This window comes from Phyllostomus discolor, chromosome 3, assembly GCF_004126475.2.
Source record: "Phyllostomus discolor isolate MPI-MPIP mPhyDis1 chromosome 3, mPhyDis1.pri.v3, whole genome shotgun sequence".
NCBI classification, from domain to species: domain Eukaryota; kingdom Metazoa; phylum Chordata; class Mammalia; order Chiroptera; family Phyllostomidae; genus Phyllostomus; species Phyllostomus discolor.
Window position 1 is genome coordinate 61,026,824 of NC_040905.2, and position 12,827 is coordinate 61,039,650.

The 12,827-nt window shown below is 34.9% G+C and overlaps 1 protein-coding gene across 3 annotated transcripts in view; it reads right to left on the reverse strand.

The window, feature by feature from the left end:
• Positions 1–12,827, reverse strand: part of KIAA0825 (KIAA0825 ortholog) — a 397,293-nt gene that overhangs the window by 199,335 nt on the left and 185,131 nt on the right. For all 3 annotated transcript variants that reach the window (XM_036020541.1, XM_036020539.1, XM_036020540.1), the window contains one exon: positions 5,820–6,044. In XM_036020541.1, the coding sequence (XP_035876434.1) occupies positions 5,820–6,044 (225 nt within the window). The remainder of the gene's footprint in view (positions 1–5,819; positions 6,045–12,827) is intronic.

The window sequence follows — 12,827 nt, forward strand, 5'->3', positions numbered from 1 at the left end:
TGAAAGATGTTTCAAGTTATTTGCAACATTTAAAGAAGTCAACTGCTCTAAAAAAGTACAAAGCTCTTGGAAAACCTATGTCTAGTGTGTGACTCCACAGAATTTCATGACAACTTCAGAAACATTTTAAAAATTAACTAGAGCAGTCTTTTTAAGTTTGTTAACTGGATCCAACATGTATTTGAATGATCACATAAAACTGCTCTGTTAAATAAAATAATAAATGTGAAAGCACCTAGAGAAGTACTTGGTACAAAAAATAGCTTCTCAACAAGTATTTTCTTTTAATTCAGATAAAAATGTTTAGATGAGGGTTAAAATATAAAGCAAATAAGAGACTCCTTTGTGACCCCTCTTCTCTGTATTCTTAAATTATTTTATATGTTCTATGCTTCTTCATGTGACCCTATCTCATATTCTTCATTCTACTGTCAGATATTTGAGTTAGAGATTATTTCCTATATTCTGTTTACCCTAGAGAGGGTTTAACTGCAGACACTGAACAATATTTGACAATCTAAGTAGGTATCAGGTAAGGATTACCAATTCTCTTCACACCTGTACTTGTGATATTTTATGAAATTTGAAGATGCCAGGTACTCAAATCTCCAACACTTCATTAAAACTTAAGGTGAATTCTAATCAGAACCATTAGGTAGATGACAAATTAATAAATCCATTCTACTAATCTCAGAGACTCTGAGTCTATAATGATGTTAACAACATACCAGGAGGAATCTTTTAGGAATGCTACATACTTATTTTTCTGTCTTTATTTAAATAACCTGACTCCTATCTAAGCTGTATATATGTAATATATCATAAGAGATATCCCAAGTTCAGAGCTGATGGATTTGAAAAAAAAACACACCTGTATTACTTAGAAGAAATTCAATGATATGTATGTTTATATATTTATCATTTCTTCCTTCCTGTGAGGTAGTCCTGACTGTAATACATTTTGTAGATTATAAAATAAGCAAAAGGAAAGTTAACAATGGATGAGGTAAAGACAAAAGAATGTCTTAATGTTAATTAAAATTTTTGTTTATTAATGGTATAAAATGTCAACAATAATTTGAGTGAGAACAATATGATGTAATATGCTTCATTATTTTTAACACCTGTGCTCAACACTCTATGAAATGGTGATTCAAAGGTCGGGTTCTATGTTTGGTTTGTTTCCATACTTGGTTTCAATAGGGGTCATGGGGGAACAGCCACTACAAAAACACACAGACCCACATGGAACACATGTATCAGTAACTGTGCTTGCAAAGTCATGGCCCTTGCTTTCCAGTCTCAGCCACCAAATAAGAAAAGGCTGGTGCTGAAATTTACTCATAACTATTCATCATTCAAGATGTCCATTAGTTGTTCTTGCACACAAACTGAAAAATATTTTTTGCATTTTTAAGCAAAATGTTCAAAAATCACTTAAACTCTTATTTGGAATAATTTAGTCATGTTAGGGAATTCTATTTCTAAGCTCTTAGGTATGCAATTGTAATATTTTTATGGGTGATAGTGGTTTTGATAAAATGGATATTTCTGGTTTTTATAGAATGAACTGCCTGCATGACTCCCAACGGCACTTGACATGTTTTTGCCACCAGTCTCTTCCTCAACAATCTGCATGCGAACATCGTCAAGAACATGCTTTCCTTGCGGGGCTACCTCTGAGTCCTCTCCAGAATCCAGCTTCCCTGACAGCAGTTACTCCAACAATTTTCCACAAAGTATTCTTTTTCTTTGAAAAGTAACTTACTGCTAATGAAATATATTTCCCAGTATATCTTTCATTGAATTGTTGTCAAAGAAACAAAAGAACATGCTTTTTGAAATAAAGGAGCAAATACCTAAGCTGATCGATATAAGAAGCATCTGAACTTTCATTGAACTCAATTCCGTAAGCCTCTTACTTTGTATAATTTATTGTAACATTTATTTCTTTAAAGCTTTGGTGTTTTCTATGTAACAGTATTTGCTGACAACAGTATTTGCTGAAATAAAGATGTGCATTTTAGTTTGTCGCCACAGTGTTTTCCACATTCTGTCATTTTCACTGTGTCAAGAAGAGCAAATATTCCCTTAAGCTACTGACTATTTGTCTCTTAATAAGTCATAATCTTCAAAAAAGTTCTCTAAATATTAATCATTATTTCAACAAATTTTTCTAAGTACTGGATTAAATACACTTGACTTGAAATGTTGCTGGAAATGATTACAGAGTTTTGTCTTCACGTTTTAAATGTTTGTTTTGAAATCTTTTGCTAATCAAGATGACTTCAAACTATTTTTATCTAATAAATAGTTCAAGGTACAGTACTTGCTTTAGGAAGGACTTGTATTTAATAATAATGTAAGGGAAGCCATATTTCAAATACTTTTCCCACATATTTCCTTTTTTTTAATTCTTCCTTTGGCCAAATCTGATGAGATTATTGTTGTTTTTCTTTATAATAGGCTGAGAAAAGCTCATGTTAGGGTTAGAAATGTGAGCTTTTTCACTTTGTCATCAGCTCTACCTTGCATCCCCAGAGTTATTGGAGTATGTCTAGTCTGTGACTCCCCAGAATTTCAGTGTTAGTTTTAAACTACAGTTGATTTGTTGGTTTATAGGAATAAGTTAAAGCCACCAGTGTGTTTTGTGAAGCTTAATTTTCTTAAATGTAGATTCTGAAATGTACATGACAACCTTGATTCATTACTGTGTGCTAAAATCTAATGAAAGGCTGAGGTGCCCTATCTATCCCCCCACCAACAATACTGCTCCCAACACAGGGCTAGCTCACACACAGACCGATGGAGAATTCCAGTGATGATCTCTGTGTGAGAGTCTAGTAAAGTTGAATGTATTTCCTTTCTTTCTTCTTTCTTCACACATCACATAATTCTCTTGTATATACCTCAAGGTGTTTGTATACATTTGGAAAGTTATAATAGTCTTCAAGTACCAAGATGAGATATATTATTTATAGTTTATCTCTGGCCTCAACCCCAGTGCCTGGGAGGTGGTAGTAATTCACTTAGTAAATATCTATTGAAAGAAAAAGTGACAATTTCTGGCATGTAAATTTTTTTTAAAGATTTTATGTATTTATTGAGAGGAGAAGGGATGGAGAGAGGGAGAGAAACATCAATGTGTGGTTGCCTCTTGTACACCTCCTACCAAGGACTTGGCCTGCAACCCAGGTATGTGCTCTGACTGGGAATTGAACTGGCAGCCTTTTGGTTTTCAGTCCAGTGCTCAATCCACTGAGCCACACCAGCCAGGGCATGGCACGTAAATTTTTTAAAATATTTTTTGAGAGAGAGATTTGTTGTTCACTTAGTTAGGCATTCACTGGTTGATTCTTGTATGTGTCCTGACCAGGGATGAAACCCACAACCTTGGCGTATCTGGATGATGCTCTAACCAACTGAGCTACCTGGCCAAGCAATATTATCTTTCCTTCTACACTGCAGTAAAAATAAAGGTTGAGCACTATCAGTCTAAAAGAGGACAGAAATGAAAAACAATGGTATTCTCCTATTGTCATATCCACCAGAAATGCACAAAATGCTTTATAAAGTTGCTTTTCTCCACCACTTACTTTTATATAATTATGTGAGTTGGCACCCCTTCATGGCTGTTTATTGTGGAAGTGTTGTATTTCAACTCTTAGCGATAATTTTACAAAGATTATTAAGGAAAACCACAAGACCTAATCTTACCACGAAACAGAGCACCAGGAGAGTGCCCTACACATTGGTCAAAATGGTGGCTGGGTGAGGTTCTTAAATCAAGCACGCCAAGAGCTAGAAATATGTATAGGGCCCCAAGCATGCCAAAAGCTGGAAAGATAATTGGATGGGGTGGGGGAAAGCATTCCCCTCCCTATCCCTATAAGAACCTCTGGCTCAATCAGGAGGATTGAGATGGTCTTTGAGAGAGGAGTCCACCATTCTCCCAGGTTGTGCAGCACCTGAATAAACTTCTTTTGTTTTGCACCAGCACCTGCCTCATAAGTCTGTCATTTGTTGATGGCAGGCAGCTCATCTGCAGGTTTTTTGCCTGGTAGTGCTAATATGTACAAAGTAAGCTCTTTTTTTGGAACTAGAGACTCTGAAATGTTACAGAAGAATTCCAAAATGCTTTTATAAAGCAATATTGTTCATGAATAGAAAACTTGAAAGCCACAAGCAGAATAGTGTTACCTCTATGACATGACATGTTAACTATAGATCATGCCTCCTGAATTGCTCAAAATCTATGAAATACCCAAAAGCTAGAATGAAGAGTGATGGCAACAACTCAGACAAGGAAGAACTTAAGTAATGAAAAGCTGACAGTTTCCAACTTCAATTAAATGGCTTTACTAGATTCAAAGGCAGTTTAATAAGGATTGGACAGAATTAAAACATTACTGTGAAAGGTCACAGATAGGTAATTGATTTGAGTTTGTAATACCAGGCTGCTGGATAAAAGCCACACTATTTAGGATCTTTATGAAGAAGGATGCAAGAAAGGCTAGTCCCTTTGATTGACTTCAGTGAGTTGCGCTGGAGCATTTTACTGTTGACAGTTCCTTTAGAATTAGTACATATATACACAAACACACACACAAACACATTGCTTTTAATTGATGGATATATTGCTGTTTGGTTGTTCAGGAAATGAACAAAAGACTGGAGCTAAAGACCTCAAGTGCTTGCTGTTTGCCCACTGACCAGATAACTGGAACTACCTGCATTATCTACGCAGCATGGGGTGTTAATTTTTACCTAAAGTTGCCTCTTTTTGGAAATAACAAATGTGTTTTTTAAAGTCTGTTTTTTTCTCAATATACATTTAAAGGTTTTTAAATTGTTTACTGTCTAATCAAGTTGAGATTTTTTAAGAAGCTCATTTTAAATTTGTAATAAAAGTTTACAACTTGATTTTTTTCAAAAAAGTCAATAAATGGCAAGCACCTGTTAATAAATGTTTTAAATAATTGTCAAAAAAGGATGACTATGAAAAGGAAAAGTTTGATTTTAAAAATCCTAAAGAAGGTTTATGAATACAGAGAGGTACATAATATACATGCAAAGGAATCTTGTGAACTTCTCAGAAAGTAGGAACATCTAGGCAGAAACAAACATTCAAAGAAGACTTGATTAACAAAGTAAGTGAATATTGCAAGTAACCACTGGCTCTTGGTAGATACCAAGTGTATTGGTATGCACTGCCTTGGGCAGGAACAATGCAATAAATTCAGAACCGTACCAATTAGAGGAAAAATACTTTGTCAGAAAAATATGTGGTTACTAAATTGGGTGCTATTTTTGACCTAAAAGCCACAGATATGGGTGTGTTAACAAGAGAAAACAAAGTTATAATTGGTCATTTAGGAGGAAAAGTTTAAGGAAAAAATAATTAAACCGAATATAACAGCAATCCTCTTGAGAATATGAATTTTAGATTACTCAATAGATTTAAAGAAAATTAGTCAAAATCATGTGAATAATCTGTGGAGACTAACATGAACACAGTATGTTACAGAAAATTCAGAATCGGCAGTTAAATAAAGAAAATGACCATTTGAGTCATTTTTATTTCTAGTTTCCTTGATTATATGACTCACAGTAAAGAAAATAATGGGTTCCAAATTACGTTCCAAATTGCTGTTTGGTTGTTCAGGAAATGAACAAAGACTCTGAAATGGTAAAGCTATACATGGTAAAAATAAGACTAATATTGTTTGCAAGTCTTATTATTTTTAGCATTTTACTTGATCTCATATCCTAGAAAATTGCTTCTTCAGGGACGCTTCCTTACAGAAAAACAGATATACCTTTGCTTGATTCTTTCCTTTTCATTTCTTTGGGAATATAATTCCATTCTTTGGGAATGCTCTCGCGCAAACGTTCAGGAACACCAGGCTTGTTTAGGCTTGTCTCACTGTATCTCCCAGAGGTCATCACAGATATTATGTGCTCTACAATGTCCTTGACAGCGTCGGTCAGTGCCAATCTCAAGCATCGGATGACCTCTAGCTCGGACTCCATGCATGTTGAAACTTCAAAATCAGACAGCACATTACAGTTAGCAGAATCTGGCAAAATTTTGTGTTGAACACAAAATTTCAGTTGGGAACACACTTTCTTAATGATCTAGTGTAAAGCTATAGGAAAGGAGAGTGGCTTTAAACTAGAAATCATATAACTGATAAACAGTTCATAATCATTTAAAAAATTCTTCTTGATAATAAAGGGAATGGAAATTAACCCTGAAAAAGTATATTTGCTAGTAGTTTGGAACTCTACTGGTAAAAATATAAATCATGTGACCTTCACAGATGACAATTTAGCAATAATATCAAAAGCCCTAACATTTTACTTACCTGTTTATCTACTTATTCTTCTCTAAGACTTTATCCTAAGAAATGTATTATAGTTATATAAAAGACATAAAAATTGGAAATAATCTAAATGTCTAATAATTGGTAATTTGTTTAATTAACCAAGGTACATTCATCTATACAATAAAGTCATATATTGTTTAGGATTAAAATAAAACTGGGTACCTGGCTGGCATAGCTCAGTGGATTGAGCTCGGGCTGCCAACCAAAGTGTCGCAGGTTCGATTCCCAGTCAGGGTACATGTCTGGGTTGCAGGCCATGACCCCCAGCAACCGCACAGTGATGTTTCTCTCTCTCTCTCTCTCTCTGTCTCCCTCCCTTCCTTCTCTAAAAATGAATGAATAAAATCTTTAAAAATAAATAAATAAATAAATAAAACTGGGTTGAAAGAGTACGACATGCAATTTTATTAAAAAATACATATCTACATGCACATATGAAAAAGTTAAAAGATAAACTCTACAGTTTAATGATTATTTTCCTTTTCCTTTACTTCTTTTAATTTTTCTGCCTGCCTTTCCGCCCTCTCTCTCTCTAGATCTGCCTTTTTCCCTTCCATCTTTCTTCCAGCCTGCCCTATTTTTTCTATTTCTATTACTTACTATGATATTGTGTGATAAATGCAATACAAGTTTTTTAAAAAGTAACTGCAATGTCCTGGGGCCGCCACTTAAATCAGGATACAAAAGTATGTATACGCTTTTTTTCTCCTTCAAATTTCAACGTGACATTTCTCAAGTTACTCAAGCCATTGTTAAAATGACCATGGTGAAGAGGACCATGGTAATATCAAATAGTGAGAGTTTCTAATTTTTAACATGGCACAATCATCAGTTAGGTAAGCTGTCTTTTTAATGATGTTTCAAGTCTTTAATTCATTGAAAGGAATAAAGAACCCTTCTTCTTGTATTAATAATTAATATTCATTTTGGTTCAACTCTTTGGAGTCATGCATTAAAATCATCTCAGGTATCTAAAAATTCTAGAAATTCAGAAGTTCTATTTCTTATTGTTAAAAGAGTGTATTTATTTCTTTTAAAATAAAATCAAGATACTAAAAATAGGATAAAATAATGGCTCTATCTCAAATAATTACTTAAAATTTATAGAAATTAATTTGTGTATAATATCTGGCACATAGTAGGCATTATGCATATATTTGCTATTATTGCCTAAGAGTTTTCTTCAAATGTTGTAATATTGGGCGGCATAATATTCTCTTGATTCAGGGTCTAAAACATCTTGAGTATGAGATACTATGGGGAGGATTAAGCAATAGCTACAGATGACAATGGTAGAAATAAAATACAGATTTTTTTAAAGGAGAAATTGGAGAAGAGGGAATAGAAAAAAGAGAACCAGTGACAAGAACTTCTCATTTCTAAATGTGCATATAAAGAGCCTGGAAGTCGCTATTGTATCCTAACAACAAATAAAAAGCTGAACAAATGGGAAAAAACAACTCTTCTTGAAAATGTAAGAGAAGTAAAGACAAGGAAAAAAGAACAGACAGGCAAATACAGGCAGTCATGGCTCACTGGAGCAAAGGGTGGAGCAGAAGCTACCACGAGAAGCAGTGCCAAGATGGGAAAATCTCAACTGTAATTGATGAATTGCTGGAGGTTCAGTGCAGACAAGTTGTAGGTTAAAACTTCAGAAATACCTGGCATGGCAGTTGGAGCTTCTACACTTTTGTGAATTTTACCTCCAGGAGTTCCACTAATTTCCCCCACTAAATTTCAGAGAAAAATCCCCTAGTGCGTCCAGCATGGGGAGGAAAAAAAAAAACACTTTGAAATAGGCTAGAGCACTCTGTTCTTCTGAAGGCCTACCCTCAAGAGAAACTATTAAAACAGAGCCTAACCCAGTGAGGTTTTCAGAGCCTAGGTGAAGAGAAATGCCTATTCTAGCCATACTTTCCTATTTCAGACAGAAGGAAAAAACTGGGAAACATTTGTGAAGTATACTATCCAGAGGCACAGGCTCACTAAAAAATTGAGACCTAATCGTAGGACGATAAATAGCTTACCCTCCCCCCAACACCTCTCCACTATATTACTAAAGACCTATTTAGAGCAGTTCCTTTTACCAGTATATCATGTCTAGCTTTAAAAAAAAAGAAAGAAATTATAAGACATACTAAAAGGCAAAACAAAAAATTTGAAAGAAAGAACAAGCATTAGAAACAGATATAGCAAAGATGGTAGAATGATCAGACCAGGAATTTAAAACAGCTATGATTAATATGATAAACGTATAAATGGATAAAATAGATAGCATGACAGAACAAATGGGCAATGTAAATAGAGAGATGAAAGTCCTAAGAAATCCCACCCCCCAAACACTATACATCAAAAGCAATGTAACAAAAATAAACAGCTTATTAGTAAACTGAACATTGCTGATGGAAGAATATTTGAGCTTAAGGGTATCTCAATAGAAACCCCCAAAACGGAAAAGCAAAGAGAACAAAGACTAGAAAAAAGAAACCAGAACAGACTATGAAAGGACTATGGGACAACTATAAAAAGTGTAACATACATATGATGGGAATACTTGGAGAGAAAAGAGAGAGAAAATAAAACCAGGAGAAATATTTAAAACAACAATGAAAAAGAATTTTTCCCAAATTAATATTGACAAACCACAGACCCAGAAAGAACACAAAGAGGATAAATACTTTAAAAAATTATAACTAGGCATATTATCTTCAAACTCTTGGAAAATCAAACATAAAGAAAAAGTCCTGAAAGAAGCCATATGGTAAAACACACCTTACATTTAGAGAAACACAGAGAAAAATTATATTTGACTTCTCAGAAACAATGCTATTAAGAAAAGAGTAAAGTAAAATTCAGAGTGTTGAAAGAAAAATAATCAACCTAGAATTCTATATCCTGCAAAATTATCCTTCAAAAGTAAAGAGAAATAAATATTTTGTTAAAGAAACAAAAATTGAGAAGATCTGACACCAGTGAGTTGCCTTGCAAGAAATGTTCAAAGATATTTTTTAGAGAGAAAGAAAATAATATAAATCAAAAACTCAGACCTACATAAAGAAAGAGCATTGAAGAAAAAATAAGTGAAGGTAAAATTAAAACTTTTTTCTTATTCATAATTGATCTAACAGGTAAGTTTGTTCAAAATAATAATACCAACAATGTATTAACTCATGCATATATTATATATGCATATATATGAGTACACTTCTATATTTTTATTTATAAGTGAAATGAATAATAGCAATGGCACAAAAGGGAGAAATTAGAATTATTTTGTTATTATAAGATACACAATTGTGAGGTATTAGTATTTGAAAGTGAACTTGGGTCCTGGGCAGTGTGGCTCAGTTGGTTGGAGCATCATCCCAATTCCTCATCAGGGCCCATGCCTAGGTTGTGGGTTATATGGGAGGCAAACGATGGATGTTTCTCTCTGACGTCAATGTTTCTTTCTCTCTCTTTCTCTGTCTCTCTTCCTTTTTCTCTCTCCAAAAACAAAAACCATATTTCAAAAAGAAAGTGAACTTGGATTAATTTCACACTCTCTATATATGCTGCAAAGTCTAGGGCATCTACTTTAAAGAGTAAAAAAAGAAATATAACTGATATGACAAGAAAAGACAAAAAATAAAATCATATAAAATGCTTAGTTAAAACCAACAAAAGTGAAGTCAGACTTCTGGCTGAAATGGAGGCATAGGTAGATACACTTTGCCACCTAGCACAACCAAAAGAAAGATAACAACCAATTAAACAAAAAATAACCAGAATTGCCAGAAAATCAAACTGTATGGAAGTCCAACAACCAAGGAATTAAAGAAGAAATATTCATCCAGATCAGTAGGAGGGGTAGAGACAGGCAGCCAGGATGGAGAGGACTTGTGGCAAGGCGGTAGCTGGAGGACTGGGGTGGGGGAGGCAGCAGCTGGCAGAGCAGGCAATACCACATTTGCATGTGGATAAACCAGGAGGAACAACTGGAGAGTGAGACAGACTGTGCAACCCAGGGCTCCAACGTGGGGAAATAAAGCCTCAAAACCTCTGATTGAAAAAAACCTGTGGGGGCTGTGGTGGCAGGAGAAACTCCTGGCTTCACCAGAGAGTTCACTGGAGACCCACAGGGTCATAGAACGTACACAAAACCACCACCTGGGAAGCAGCACCAGAAGGGCCCAATATGCTTGTAGGTAGTGGAGGAAGTGACTGAAAGCCGGCCAAGAGCCGAGGCAAGAAGCATTGCTCTCTCTCTGACCCCTCCCACACATACAGTGCCATAATGCAGGAAAGTGGTTGCCCTGCCTTGGCAAATTCATAAGGCTCTGCCCCTTACAACATAACAGGGGTGCCAAGAGAAAAAAAATGGCCCAAATGGAAGAACAGATCAAAGCTCCAAAAACAGAACTGAGCAATGAAGAAATAGCCAACCTATCAGATGCAGACTTCAAAACACTGGTAATCAGGATGCTTACAGAAAGGGTTGGCTATGGTCCTAAAATATAGGAAAAAGTGAAGGCTATGCAAAGTGAAATAAAGAAAAATATAGGGAACCAACAATGAAGTGAAGGAAACCTGGACTCAAATCAACAATTTGGAGCAGAAAGAAGAAATAAACATCCAACCAGAACAGAATGAAGAAACAAGAATTCAAAAAAAGTGAGGAGAGGCTTAGGAACCTCTGGGACAACTTTAAATGTCCCAACATCTGAATCATAGGGGTGCCAGAAGGAGAAGAAGAAGAGCAAGAAATTGAAAACTTATTTGAAAAAAACAATGAAAGGAAATTTCCCCAATCTGGCAAAGGAAATAGTCTTCCAGGAAGTCCAGGAAGCTCAGAGCATCCCAAAGAAGTTGGACCGAAGGAAGCACACACAAAGACACATCATAATTACATTGCCCAAGATGAAAGATAAGGAGAGAATCTTAGAAGCAGCAAGAGAAAAGGAGACAGTTACCCACATAGGAGTTCCCATAAGACTGTCAGCTGATTTCTCAAAAGGAACCTTCCAAGCAAGAAGGGTCTGGAAAGCAGTATTCAAAGTCACGAAGGGCAAAGACCTACACCTAAGATTACTCTATCCAGAAAAGCTATCATTTAGAATGGAAGGGCAGGTAAAGTACTTCTCAGATAAGGCCAAGTTAAAGGAGTTCATCATCACCAAGCCATTATTACATGAAATGTTAAAGGGAGTTGTCTAAGAAAAAGAAGATAATTAAAAATATGAACAGTAAAATGACAACAAACTCACAACTATTAATGGCTGAACCTAAACAAAAACAAAAACACAAACTAAGCAAACTACTAGAATAGGAACAGAATCACAGAAATGGAAATCACATGGAGGGTTTTCCACGGTGAACGGTTGGGGAGAGAATGGGGAAAGAGGTATAGCAAGTAAGAAGCATAAACTGTAGGTACAAAATAGACAGGGGGAGGTTAAGAATAGTATAGGAAATGGAGAAGCCAAAGAACTGATATGCACAGCCCATGGACACGAACTAAGGGGGTGGGTAGATACTGGTAGGATGTGAGGCATGCAGGGCAGAGGGGAATAAAGGAAGAAAAAAAGGGAGGCAACTGTAATAGCACAATCAATAAAATATATTTTTTTAAAAAAGAAGAAAAAAATTCACTAGATAATCTGAATAGCAATTTAGAAACTGAAGAAGAAATGACCACTGAATTGATATAATAGGAAGTATCCAAGTCAAAACACAAAGAAAAAGAAGTCTATAAAAACAGAAAACAAACAACAATAACAAAAAAAATCCAAAAAGAACACAGCTTCAGTGGTATGTGGAAAATACCAAAAGGTCTAGTATTCTCGAAATGGGACTCACAGAAAAACAGTGGTGGTTGAGGGGACAAAAGATAAACTATCCCAAGAAAGAATGGCTGAAATGTTTCCAAATACAACAAAAACTAAAAATCCTCAGAACCAAGCAGCTCAGCAAACCCTAAGCAGAGTTAATACAAAGAAAAGTAAAATAAAGTACAATGATATCAAATTGTTGGAAAGTAGTGATAAAGGTGCAAATATTAAAAATCAACCACAAAAATAAGACACATTATATAAAAGACATCTTATTATTAACTGATATATCATCAGGAACAATATAAGCCAGAAGATAATAGAATATCTTTAAAGTGCTAAATGAAAAAGGAAAAGAAAAATATCTCTGAACACAGAATTCTATATCTAATAAAAATATTTCAAATATAAAGGCTAAGTACTTATTTCATGCAATTAAAAGCTAAAATAAAGTGATGGCAGATGATTCATAGTACAAGAAATATTAAAGGAAGTGTTTCACATAGAAAGAGAATTATACCTGTTAGAAATGCAGATCTACACCAATAAGAGTACCAGAAATGCTAAATATATGGATAAATGTAAAAGACTTACTTTTCATTTTCTATTTCTTTAAAATATAATTGAC